Genomic DNA, 13,972 nt, shown 5'->3' on the forward strand with positions numbered 1-13,972 from the left:
GTTATCAGCTTGGACCGAGCCTTTGTTCCCCGACAAGTTCTAAGTTCATTTTGAGAGAGAAATGGCGCTACAACGCATGGAGGAGTCAAAGCCGAATCGTCCCAAAGCTCTATCGAACAGAGCCTATCCAATGCTGCAATGCACACGGGTTGTGACTTAGTTTCAACCGATTACATCTTAGGCCTTGTTTGGATTATGGATATGAATATGCCTGTGCATCAGTTGTAGCTGGTGAATTTGGCAAGACTCGAGTTCTTTCATATGAGTTCAGAAACATCCGTTGGTTGAGTGCTTGGTCTCCTGCTTCCGTTGAGTCTTGCCAACCATAGTTCTCTAATCTTGCATGTAGCTAAATACTACTGCATATGTTAGCCTGTGTATTCTCTTCTCTAGAATTCTGCAGTTTACATTTTGTGTCATGAAAGAGAAATGAACATAGGTCGCTAAGCCTGAATTATGCATTTCTGAACTTGCTGAGTTACAGTCCGATAATCTAAGCTGTTGCCGACTGGATTAAGAATAGAGATGTAGCCTGTACTTTGAATAGAGATGTAGTCTGAACTTGCTGAGTTACAGTCCGATCACCCTGTAGAATTACAAAACATAGTTCTATAGTCGAAATAGACATAGCCTGTACTTTGAACTCTGAATTATATCTTTGGTAGTTCTTGTACTCTGAATTGTTTACTGCTCTGTGATCATGCCTCCTTGTAGATCTAGAACAAGCTGCTATGATCATGTACCACAGAAGCTATGAGCTTAATGTTGGTGATGTTGATGTGTAGGAAAGTCAAGACTTTGCATTGTTCGGATTTGCACTGAATTAATTTTGAGAATAGTGTGAACATGTCACCATGCACTTCTAGTATGAACATGCGTGAATCTTTTTGAAGCTTCCTCGTGTAGTCGTATTATGTTTTATTTGATTGATTTTTGAAAATTTTGTTCTATTACATTATATATAGATATATTAATATCATTTATATTCATGGTTTCAAAAAAACATGAATTAATTCTAGTATATGTTTAATCTTTTTATTATCAATAAGAAACACAATGGTATACATGAATTATATTTACACTAGATCATGGCTACAGCAGGCATTAAAGAATAAATAGACAGTATGGATGGTCTGTCTAGCTGTATATGATTTGATTAAACTTTTGACAGTTGAACCGAGAACGAATCTAGAATTGTATTTTTTTAACAGAGGCAGTAGCTCACTAGCAAAAGCATTCGAACATACGCGGCCGTAGCACACCGACGACACGAGCACGAGTTCAGGATCCTCCCTGTCTGTGACCTTTTCAACATTCAAGGCCTGAGATGCCCTGACAGGAAGAGGCACTGAGCTGAGCTCCATTATCACACACGAGTTTGAGATGAGCAGAGCAACAGTGTCCTGGCCTTCTTGTCTTCTTTGCAGGAAACGTTTACACCCATGTACCAAGTGTGTACGAGTAGTCCTTCACCCTCGTGCACGGGACGCGACACTGTCACTCACAATGCCGCATTACTCACCTTCCAAAAAAGCCTCCCAAAAACAAATAAACACCAGTATCTCCGGAGCCGTGGAACGGCATCTGTTTTATTTAGACACTAGTATAAACCGCGCGCCATTGCGCGCGCGTAGGTGAGCATAACGTAGTCGATACAGATGGTCAATATATGTTTGCTTTGTACTTCACAGAATAAGTTTTGAACATGAGAAGAATGTGCAGAGTAATAAGGTACATATTGTTCAAGTGTGCAAGGAGTCGAGGATGACGCATATGCGTATGTCACATGTGCTGATAGTCTGTATGCTACGTTAGGTAGAACTGCATAGTTGCTGATGGCTTCATGGTGCTCTCTTAATACTTTGGCTCACGATCAGAGAGGTCGTTGCTGTATGTGGCCGTGCTTTGACAGTTGGATGATTCTGTTCATATATCATAGTATGTCTTATGTATGTAGATATAATGGAAAAGTGCCGGGTTTTTCTAACATGAATGTTTCGCTTGCGTGCACTCGGTGTGGTGGCTGCATCCTGATGCCTGTGAAATAGAGAACAGGTGATAAGACAACAACGCTTTTGGTTCAGACGTGCAATAGCAAAGGTGTTAGTTTGATACTGTATGGGGGGCAGCAGATTTAGTGGGACCTAAAAAAAATGCGTGTACTGTAGCCATAACATACCTGGTGAATGTAAAGTGGAAGTGGCTCCATCATCTGGCAGGGCTCATCTGATTCTCTATCACCTTATTCACCTACACGTTAGGTGCCAACAAAAATGTGCAAGTGAGGTTTATTATGTAGTTATAGTGCCTTCCGGAACCATTGAATGCTTTCGTTTTATTAAATGAGTGAGAAAGCTGCCGCTCCCTAAGCTGGTGCTATGTCAGTCCTAATTCAGTCCTAGTTACAACGTGTATGAACATGATAAAATTCATGATAAAAATGATAGACGAGGCTCCATTGAAGTCATCAACAATCTGAAATTGTAATATGACAAAGGAAAAGGAAAATACAAATCACGTTTGAATTAAAATTTCCAGATAGTTGCAGCCCAGATTATGTATAAATGGGCTAGCATTATACATTTTGCAGTATACTCAATGCCTTACTGTTACCACTACAAATATAACCCTGCACATTCGAGTAAGGTAAATGCCCACACAAATTAATTCTCCATTTTTGTAAACTGGAAATGCAGGAGATAGGTTCCATATATCACCATAAAATAGTTCTGTTTGTCAATGGTTACCAATGGGTAGTGACATGAGTAGACCCTATGTTTCTGAATGACATGGTGTTATCTGAATGACATGGTCTTAACAACAAGGAAACTGCTTTCGGCGAAAGAGAATACCAAGGCTAATTTTCTGATGCCTACAGATTGTAAATTGCAAAGATCAACATGTTTTCAAAGGTGCAGTCAATGTGAACGTAGCAAACAATATCATGCTGTAACATACAGCAAGAATTCGGGCAAGAAAAAGGTAAGAATGTTTTTCAACATGGAGGATCAACAATGTTTTATAAGCATACAGTTTCATATGGATATGTGCGAGAATTTTAAGCAGAACAAGAGGAAATGTTGATGTAATAGTTATAGGGAAGAACCCACCCTTTTGGAAAACCATCAAGCACCGAAACCTTCTGTTTCATTTCTGAAAAAGGGGACGTGCACCAAGGAAGCACTGCAATGTATTTGAAAATGTATTCTGACAGCGTTATAGTCGTCCTCTGCAGTTGTATACAAAAAGAGAAAATATCATGTACCTCGAGAAATAGTTTCGTCGTGGCAGGAAATTATCATGGAGGCATTTTTCTTAGAAATAAACAACCACAGACGCACATTGGTAAACCCATGTCTATTCAGTTAGCTGAACATGAACACAAGAACCTAGAATTGAATACACCAAAAGGCAAATAAACAAGATATACTTTTTAAATTTACTCTTTGTCTACAGTTCACTCTATAAATTAACGTAGAAAGACATATTTAATAATAGTACGGACTGATCTGATAATAGTGCTAAGGAGCAATGCCTATAACAGAAAAAGATAGAGGCTAAGAAAGGCAGTAGTGTTGAAGTTTTCAATAACAGTGCCTTATCCAAATTAGCCTAAAAAGAGACAGTAACCTAACGTGCATGGGAACTGATGTAAATCAAAATGCGAAAACAAGAGGGAAATAGTAAGACTAGAAATAAATTCAATGTAAAAAAGGTAGCAACCTGAGATGAGTACAGATATCTGCAAGATCAGGGCTGCTCTATAAATCACCCGTACAGAACGCAGGAAGACAAGATAGCAAATGAACAATAGGCATCAAGCAATAATGAGTTGATAACCCATATCTTGTTTTTTGAAGAACCCAGTAACCAAAAAAGGCTGTAAACATGTAGTAACGGAAAACATGTCCGCATAATTTTGAAGAGGAGAGAAGGCCCTTTTAGCATACACATGAGCCTCTATATGTGAGCAGTAATCAAAGTAGGTCCTGAGAACACGAGCATTGAGACAAACAGAGGCAGGTTTGTAACAGACATGAGGGCATGAGTCTAAATTAATTGGATAGCTATCATTAGCAATCTTTACATATACTTTGACAACATATGCCAACTCAATAGTAAGGATGTATGCATAGCTAAATAGTGGTTCTATGTTGTGTGAGTCCTACATTAACTTAGGTAGCTTATAACATAGCATGGAATTGTTTGCAAAGTACAAAAAAAGATAAGAACATAAAACAGACGTAGTCCACCAGGTTGGATGGAAAGAACAAAAACTAACCTATAGTTCCGGCGCTAGACATGAGGGAAGAATCTTCTGGGAACCTGCAGGGAAATAAAAGAACCGGCCTATCTTATGAAAACACGTTGGGTAAACAAACAGCAATACGGCTGAACGGTAAGCCAATATTCGTTGTGAGCACACACAAAAAAAGATGAACATAGGAATACGTAGAAGGATGTCCTAAACCTGTAGCCGGTAGCTTCAACTTAAGAGAATAGTGTAATATCACTGAAGATGCAGAAAAATCAAGAGGCACCATGTCAATATTTCTGTAACCTAGGATATCCTAGAGAGCTGTACCTAACAGCCTAGAGCTTTAGATGTCTTTGGTAAACTCAGAGAGCTTTAGATGCAGGAGCAAACGTCAGGCGTAGCTTGCATGGAGACCAAAATGCAAACATCTCAATTCAATCTTTGTACTGAAAATAACATGGCCAATTGTTTGTACGCCAATCCAATAGATTGATCCTAACTACAACCAATTTTAGATCTATAATTGAGAGCATTGACGAATCATTTCGGAGCTTTCTGAAAAAAAAGAGCAGGTAACATTCTGTATAGAATATTTTCAGTTATATATGACACTACTAAACTATAAAAATCTGGCAATCCTACAGACCGTGAACTTCAGGACATCACAGAAATGACGCATAAGGATAAAAGATATGCGCATGGGATTCAGCTAAATTGAGCCAACTCTAGTGACAGCGAAAAAATGTGCAAATATTGCAAAAACAAGGAGTGGTCACAGAAAGTGATAATCAAAATGGTACCTCAGGAATTGGCTGAACTCCTCTCCTTTCTTCAAGTGGTCTGAGAACCCAAACCTGCAAAGGGACAGCACATAGTTAAGGCCAGCACACATAGCAAGGTTTAACTGGAAAGCACCATCGAGGGCTTTGGTTGAACCAACCTTGCAAGCAAATCTAGGCAACCATTGGACATGAAGGAACTCAAAGGAGCGTATATCATTGTGCTTTCCAGGACTGCCAAAAACATATAGCAGGAACAAAAACTATATAAGTTTAGATCAATCTATACTCTAGAATAATTAATCTGCGGCTCTTAAATCTGAATGACCATTCTATAAGGCTGCATAAATTTTTAATAAGGCATGGTACATGGTAAAATGGTTTGAACCATTCAAGGTTGATTTCTGCAAGAGGGAAAGCGAGACAAGGACGAAGACGAAGACGAAGACGACACCGCTGCATCTCTGCTGCGCCTGCTCGTGGATGACCGTCCTCGTCTCGTCTCGTCGCTTCCTTCACCCTGTGTCGCAGCAGCGTCAAGCACTCAAGCTACTCCTGTATGTACTGATCGGAGATGGATGATCGTGAGGAGACGCTGCCCATGCAGTGTGCCCATGTGCCCATGTTGGCCATGTACTACTACGTAATCCTATACTCGTAGCAGAATACGGCATGCCTGTAGGAGTATATGTATCACATAGCGGGGCGGCGCTCGAGGCAGCTGCTCCTGAATCCTGATGATCAGCTCGACAGGCTCGGCGCTCTACTAGGAAAAGTAAACGTGGCAGTGATGTTCCCGGTGCATTCATGCTGATGTTCCCAGTGAAGTTCAGTGCAGTGCATGCAGCCGCGGTAAAAAAAGTTGGACGTCATTGACCTCTGTACTACTACCTGTGTTCATATCATCTTGTAGGGCTTTGGATGCCTATGTATCGTGTGCCACGATAGATTGGTGTGGAATTTACTCACTCCAATACACATAGATTGAAATAGATACATGCATGGTCATCCAAATAAGGCCGTAGTGTAGGTTCTGTATGCCTTGGAAACACCTGAATTGAGCCCAAAGTGCGTTCAGCCCTTGCCAGGTTCCGAAACGTTGCGATAGAAGAATATAATGGGAACGTGGAACATGGAACATTACTTTTAACAATCGTGATACGAAAAAGAGTATATATGCATTGTTCTTTCGGGAAATGGAACATGTTCCTATAGTATAAGCGGAATAGGGTTCTCAGAACGAGAGACATGTTCTATTTTGATAATACACCTTGAGGTAATCAATATAAAATTGTTACATTGTAGATCGGTATATTTTTCAACTACTGTCTATACGACATTTACGTAAACAAAGCAAAGCATAGAATCTAAATGCATGATGAGAAAGAGGAACATACACTACTGCGAGCATCCTAAACTTTCAGTCCTTCACTTTGTACCTTTTGATTTCGGTCATGGTCTCAGTCTATTTTTCATTTGGGAACACAGTTCTCCAAACGTGAAATGAGGCCATGTTCAACGTTTCAAACTACTACTAAAGTAAAAGCACAACAGCTTTCGGAAATGAATGAATAATACACGGCCGGTTTGCATAGCGCAAGAATTTACCCTTTTTTTATTTATTCAATGTTTTCCGAGCTTTCTTTCTCTCCCTTCTTTCTTTGTCCAAATTTCTTCTTTGGATAAAGTGGGCGCTTCAATCTTCTTCTTCTTTTTCTTGTTTTAATTAAAAGATATCCGAATTTATTTGTTCTTTGGATGCTATGCTACAGAAGTAAAGGGGGATGCTACTTCTCATACGCCTGAAATTTTTTGAAAACAAAATATCACGCATTCCTATGCACCTGCTCTGCAGAAGCTGTGAAGAAGCAAGGATGTCAAATGCAATCAAACACATCCGGAGTAGGAGTCTCTTGAGATCAGAGTCAAATTGCAACTCTTCTGCCAACGCCATCCGGCTGCTTTTCCACTACACAATGCTGCAAAGCAGGCCTTCCGGCCCAGTCTGCCCACGGCTTCAGCCCAGTAATCTCGGGCCCGACCGCGACACTTCGGTTGTCGCCCAAGCGCGCGGTCAAAGTTAGGCGCCACGTGGTGGTCTGCTGAGGCGGCCGGAATGGGCCCGGTCTCCAACGACCAGTCAGTTGGGCTATGGAGTGCGGTGTACTCCATGACACGTGGGTCCGTACTGGGACAGGCTGTGTGTCCCGCTAAACCAGGCTGCTGCCTCGATTAAAAAATCGCACGCGTGGTCGAGCGGGACCCACGTACGGAGCGCTTGGAGAATGGAGGTGCAGAAAAGGTCCCGCAGCGCGTTGGATGATTTCAAATGAGCCCTGCAATTTTTCAAAAGTAACTAGACATCCCTGCGTGCACCTTTCAGCTCCCCTTCGCTCGTCTGTAAGTAAAAGTGTATTATTTTAATTTTGCCAGATGAAAATATTTGCTTCACAAGGAGTCAAAGCAAGTTAGAATAGCACACGGTCTCTTAGATTATACTTTGACCTTTATATTATATTATTTATGCTTATGAACTTATAATCATTGGATAGCATAATTACTTACAAATCTAATCATATAAAGTTTGTATTATAATAGTTAAAATTATTAGCATAATTATTAGTCAAAGTTTTAAAATTTTGAATATTGATATGCGGGTGCACCAGATAAAATGGAACGGAGGTAGTACCATTTATAATGTGTAATTGTATCAATAGATTAATTGTAGAATATTTTTTTATAATAAACCTAGTTAAATTTAGATTGTTTAACTCCTCGAGAAATAAAGGTTTGATTATTTTTGGAATAGAGGTAGTAAGTCTGTAATTGAATTTATGAAAAAATTTATTATTAATGATATCAAATAACTATAATATTCTAAATAATTTATGATTACAAATTTGACAAAAAGAAAGACATTACTACTTTATGGCTTGTGCCATGACAATTTAGAGTTTGACGTTTAGGATTATTGGGGAGCCGAGCATCCCAAACTGTCTCTGAGACTTTGGATTAATTATGTGTTGTAAACCTGTTTATGGTTCTTGTTAATGCAATGGCCGATGTGGTGCCTTAAACTCTAAAAAAAGCATCCCAAACTCAAGCTCGACGGAATCTGATCAAGCTTGTCGAGACTAGTATAACATCTTTTTCGATCCACAAAGCTGAGCTCGATCAATGCTTGAGGAGTTTGAGCTGCAGATGAACATCATTCCACAAGTTAGATAACGAGCGAACTTACAAATTAATTAAAGTGTAAATCAATACGAATAACATTTTACATAAGTATAAATAGTATTTGTAAAATTATAAAATAATAGTAAGCATTTGTTATGGAATTAAAAGAAAAATATAGAAATACATTTGATATAAGCAATATGTTATGAGGCTCAACGAGTTATTCGAGACCTGGATCAGGCTTGAGCTCGAATTAAACTTTTCACGAGCTTTAGCTCAGCTACCTTGTGGAGCGAAAATTTTTGTTTTCCCCTCAGCCCCCTCGAAGATTTTATAATTGCGATAACACCCTTGGTTCTTTGAAGTTTCAATTCAACGAACTGGAACCAACAAAGAATTCCTAGCGGGCGGAGTCTCCACCGCGTGTCCTCGGATTTGGCTCCGGAATTGGAAGCGATCGAGGGAGGATCGCTTGTCCCTTCTCGTTTCCCCGCCCGCCTCAATCCCTTCGCCCGTTCCGTAACCCCCGACGGCCCGGCGATCGCTCTGGGTCCCGATTCGGCCAGTTTGGTTCCAATTGGGGCCGGATTGGTGCTCGGAGGGATCAAGCAGAGGACAAGGTTGGGGTTTGATCCGCGATTTCATTTGTTTCGGCGGAAGCGAAGCGGCCAGAACCCGAGGCCGTTCCTTGTGCGGCCAAGGCGCCCGAATTTGTCAAGCTAATTGGTAATTCCAGCTTTTATCTGTACAAGCAATAGGCTTCGTTTTCTCAATTTTGTTCTTTTATTATTGCCCTGGTGACCCTCTCTAGCGCATGAATACTGTGAGCTCGGCAATTCGTTACTAGTGGAGTTTAGTATGGGATTAGCAATCGATATTTTTAATACGCTTCTGCCCGACCCGCAAGAATATTTGCACAAAAAATATCATTCAAGTTTCTATCATTCTTTTTGTTATTACTGCTCTATTGGACTTTATGCAATCGTGTCCCAAATCCTTCATTGCTACTTACGGTTAGTACTCTGAACTGAACTCTGAAGCTTGCTCCATTGTCATTAGCTTATTGCATCGGGTAATATACATGTGGTTTATGTACGATAGGCGATAGTTGTAAAATGCTTCTCTGAAGTTACTCTGAACCATTGGTATTTGCAACAGGGAAGGCGACTGAACATGACGCTGCAGGATGAATGGTAGGAAAGATAGGGGGAGGTTTAGCAGATTTATACGCCGCATGTCAGTGCAATGCCTGTGCTCTGGGGATCAGACGGACACGATGGATCGGGCAATCCAATTATCAGAGAACATAGACATAAAGGACGGCATGACTAGCCGGCACTCATCTCCAAAACTTGTGGCTGGGCGGCATGTCAATAATGTTGGCATGGAGGAGACTGAGTTGTCGCTACAGGGAGGTGGCTCTCTTAACTATGAGGTTGGTGCTCCATTCTATGGCATAAATATTCTCGTGAGAAAAAACTTGCGGAACTCAAATTGTCAAGACGACAAGTAAATAAGGTCACTGAAACGCGTGCTTGGGCTACACCATATATACCTGTTCCTTATACATGTGTCATGAAATCACTTCAATATTTTTCACATAAGTTTTTCTCTTATGAAATTGTCTCAGTTGGTATATGCTTTACGAACTATCTTCCTTGGTCTTCCATTTCCTTCCTATTTTATTCTTATGCATACATCTATAATTATCATCAGATGTTTTATGCTAGATCTTGTGATCATGTGCTCTCCAATCATTTCACAAATAAGTGCAGTAATTAAAGTTTCAGAAAAGGCGCAATAGGTAGATAGGCAACCACAGCTGCTGCACCTTTTTGTATGCTTATTGTAACAACATTTAGATTTTTTGTTTGACTTCTTGAGTTCATGTACTGATGAATCATGTAATGTTAGATCGATAGCCATCAAAATTTCAATGTTCCATACCTGATAATGTGTAGTGCAATGGTTAAAAAATTTCAGGAAGCAAGGGCATTGCTTGGAAGGGTAGAATACCAAAGGGGACATATTGAAGAAGCACTTCGCGTGTTTGATGGGATAAACATATCTGCACTAATTCCCGAGATGAAAAAATCTGTCGTTAGAAAAGTTAGCCAGCAAAAGCCTCGCCCACATTCCAGCTCTCTGACAATGCCCTTCCATTCTGTTACTATACTGATGGAGACTATATATCTTAAATCTCTAGCACTTTATGATCTTGGAAAATTTGAAGGTATAGAACTCCAGCTTCTCTTTACTTCTTTTTCTCATTTGTTCAGGACTACTTTAAACATAACTCCAACTAAATTTGGTTTTGCAGAGGCTGCACGTCAGTGCAGTGCAATATTGGACATCGTGGAATCTGCAGCACCTGAGGGTTTGCCGTCAAACTTTGGCAATGATTGCAACTTGAATGAAACAATATGCAGAGCAGTTGAGTTACTTCCTGAGCTTTGGAAACTAGGAGGCTTTCCTCTTGAAACTATCTCTTCATATAGGAGGGCTCTTGTTAGTAATTGGAACCTTGATGCAAAGACCAGTGCTAAACTACAGAAAGAATTTGCTGTTTTTCTACTATACAGTGGCTGTGAAGCCGGACCTCCCAAACTTCGATGTCAATTGGATGGTTTATTTGTACCCCAGAATAATCTGGAAGAAGCTATTCTTCTTTTATTGATTCTATTGGTGAAGTTCAATCTTAAGAGGATTGAAAGGGATGCAACTGTGATGCATCACTTAACTTTTGCACTGTCCGTGTCAGGGCAGTTGAAACCTCTTGCTCGTCAGTTTGAAGCACTATTACCTGGTCTTCTAGACAACAGAGAGTGGCTGTACAATGTTGCCTTGTGCTACCTAGCATCAGGTGACGATTTAACTGCACTGAATCTTCTTAGAAGGGTATTGAAGTCTGGAGAAGATTCAAACAGTCTCAAAGAACTTCTCCTGGCTTCAAAAGTTTGTGGCGAAGACTATGCTCATGCTGGAGAAGGAGTTTTATATGCTCGTAGAGCCCTTGCCAATCAGCATGGAGGTTGTGATCAAATGGAGGTTGTTGCAGGCCGTTTGCTTGGCATTTCCCTATCCAATCTAGCTAGATATGCTACAACTGACATAGAGAGAGCTGCTCAGCAGCATGAAGCATTGGAGGTGCTTGCTAATGCTGGAAAAAAGATGCACAGCAGAGATTTCGGCACAATATACAGTCTCAGCCTTGAAAATGCTGTGCAGAGAAAGTTAGATACAGCAGCTCGTTATGCAAAGAAGCTGTTGAAATTAGAGGCTGGGTCAGAATTGAAGACTTGGCTGCTTATAGCTCGAATAATGAGTGCCCAAAAACGATATGAAGACGCTGAGTGCATTGTAGATGCCGCATTAGATCAGGCTGGGAAGTGGTCTCAAGGAGACCTATTGCAAACCAAAGCCAAAATTCAGATTGCACATGGGCAGTTTAGGAAAGCAATTGAGACGTATACACAGCTTCTTGCTCTGATCCAACTTAGGGTGAAGAGTTTTGGTACTGGGATTTCTGTCTTGCAGGTGGGTACCCATTCTCTTAAATTTGTTAGGATTTTGTAAAAAGAATTGTGCATAATATATATATTTTATCTTCCATGTCCTATACCAGATTGGTTTGAGGAATAAAACATCTTTTATGAATCATGACAGACAGAAAACTGTTGCATGTATTATTCATTTTACATATTGAAAGCAGTAGTCAAGCTGTGACTATACTTTTTAAAATCAAGGGAGAATGTAGTTGTGGGACTAACATTTGAAAAAAAAAACTCTCTTACAGTCTTGTGCAACTTGTTTTTGCAGGGCACTAGGACTGATAAAAGTCTGGAAATAAAAACATGGTATGATCTTGCCCTTTTGTACTTAAGAATGTCTCAGTGGAAGGATGTGGAACTTTGCATATCCAAAATAAAAGCTATCAGTCCATATTCTCCCTTGGCTTGTCATGCTACAGGTGATCTCTCCATTTTATTGTAATTGTCCTGTGCTTAGGATCTTAGCATGAAAAAATCAAGGGTGATCTCTATATCTTGCTGTTCTTAGTATCTATGAAAAAATTTATCATGCAGGAAAGCTAATTGAAGCCAAAGGTTTTATGAAGGAGGCTCTGCGAGCATACTCAACAGCGTTAGACATCGATCCTAAACATGTACCAAGTTTGATATCAACTGCTACTGTTCTTCGGCAGCTTTACGGTAAGGCCTTGCCTGCTGTTAGATGCTTCCTAACTGATGCGTTGCGACTAGACAGAACAAACCATGTTGCTTGGTTCAACCTTGGCTTAGTCTATGAAGACGAAGGTGACAGCACAGCGATTGAAGCTGCTGAATGTTTTAGGGCTGCTGCTCTTCTTGAAGAAAATGCCCCAGCAGAACCTTTCAGATGACATATATCAACTCTTTCGAGGGACAAACTGTAACTAACCCTGAATCAGCCAACATGATTACAGGAATGGCTATGTTATAGGCAACCTTCACACAAAGGTTTCAACTTTTTCAACATTTTTGCAGTGCGATGGATGTGTTACAAAAATTATGATCGATTACCTGATTCATTTAAAAAAAATGTGCAATAAGGAAGTGAGTTTGTACAGTGTATGTTAATTTATAACAATAATGTTCTCAATCAGCTGTAGAGAAGAATGACAGGTTCATGTGAAGAAGGAAATCTAGAAAAAATTGGACCGACAAATAGCTGATCCTTTTCAAACCATATATGACTTCACATATCATACATAGCTATTCATGGGACCAACCGACAGCAACAATAAAAATTCATTAAAAGACTAAACTTCAGGTAGGGATGAATTTTAACACTCCCAATTTGCTATCAAACAATGAGACACTGTGTTTTGCACATCCAGACTTTATTTTGCAACAAATTAGATATACCTGTACAGTATATAACAAGGAACTTTATCTACTTGCTTCTTTGTCTTGATGCCAGCAAGAGAGAGAGACACACACACATCATGTAATTCAAACATAACAGAGTGCCATGATGTTAGAGAACAGAAAGAAAAGATCGAGCAGATAATGGCAGCCAAAATCTTGTAACGAGTGAGTCCATTCCATATCATCCATGCATCCACCCATCAAGTACATCTCAAAGAAAGCATGTATAGGAGAAACAAAACATGGAGCAGCTGAGTTTTAGAGTTTATATCCCTTCTCTCAGAGTCTCAGTTCTCTTGGCGGATAGAACCGCCATCACGTCCGCCATGGCTTCCTAGCTGAGATTGCAAGTCAAAAGCAAAACTCAAAAGGCGCCCTCTCCTGCATCATCTCCTGGGCCTGGGTCCTCACTCTGTGGCCCCTCGTGGTCCTTGGCGAACTTCTTCACCTCAGCCTTCAGCCTGGCTAGGGTCTCAGGATCCATGGCCACGCTAAGCGTCGTCTCCTCCTCGCTGGATTCATCTACCGGCAGCTCGCTGTCTGTTATTTCCGGCAAGTCCTCCAGGACGACAGGTCCCAGCAGACTTCCACTTCCTCCTCCTCCCCGTCGGTTTCTACTTCGCCTTGGAGTATTAACTTTTCTCGCAGCCTGTCGTATTCCGCTTGCAGCTGCTCAGCCTCGGAGCCGGCAAAAGGATCCATGCCAACAGCTTCAGAGAAGAAATGCTAGTCAGAGAGCGGTGACTGATGAATAAATATCAGAACCGAGGATACCAAACGATTGACACAGTAATCACAAAGAATAAAGTTAAATGCTGGCCAGTCGCTCTGTTTTTTTTTTTTACTCT

General features: G+C 40.6%; 1 protein-coding gene across 2 annotated transcripts; it reads left to right on the top strand.

Moving 5' to 3' along the window:
- Positions 1-8,571: 8,571 nt before the first annotated feature.
- Positions 8,572-13,395, top strand: LOC136508601 (protein NPGR2-like). 2 transcript variants are annotated; one of them, XR_010772049.1, is made up of 7 exons: positions 8,572-8,940; positions 9,373-9,649; positions 10,198-10,447; positions 10,535-11,751; positions 12,034-12,184; positions 12,300-13,026; positions 13,177-13,395. XR_010772049.1 is itself a non-coding variant. In XM_066503320.1 (6 exons), the coding sequence occupies exons 2-6, from the start codon at positions 9,401-9,403 to the stop codon at positions 12,614-12,616; spliced, it is 2,184 nt and encodes a 727-aa protein (XP_066359417.1). In that variant the 5' UTR covers positions 8,572-8,940; positions 9,373-9,400; the 3' UTR covers positions 12,617-13,064. The 2 variants fall into 2 exon arrangements, 1 of the variants encoding a protein (XP_066359417.1); XM_066503320.1 differs by lacking the exon at positions 13,177-13,395 and having other exon boundaries at positions 12,300-13,064.
- The last annotated feature ends 577 nt before the right edge of the window (positions 13,396-13,972 follow it).

The sequence above is a fragment of the Miscanthus floridulus genome, chromosome 1 (genome assembly GCF_019320115.1).
Source record: "Miscanthus floridulus cultivar M001 chromosome 1, ASM1932011v1, whole genome shotgun sequence".
Taxonomy (NCBI): domain Eukaryota; kingdom Viridiplantae; phylum Streptophyta; class Magnoliopsida; order Poales; family Poaceae; genus Miscanthus; species Miscanthus floridulus.

Excerpts from the sequence above, each read along its gene's own strand:
- LOC136508601 (XM_066503320.1), top strand. The coding sequence starts at position 9,401 with ATGAATGGTAGGAAAGATAGGGGGAGGTTTAGCAGATTTATACGCCGC. Across the intron at positions 11,752-12,033 it reads CTGGGATTTCTGTCTTGCAG|GGCACTAGGACTGATAAAAG; the intron begins GTGGGTACCCAT and ends TTGTTTTTGCAG. Across the intron at positions 12,185-12,299 it reads CTTGGCTTGTCATGCTACAG|GAAAGCTAATTGAAGCCAAA; the intron begins GTGATCTCTCCA and ends TTTATCATGCAG.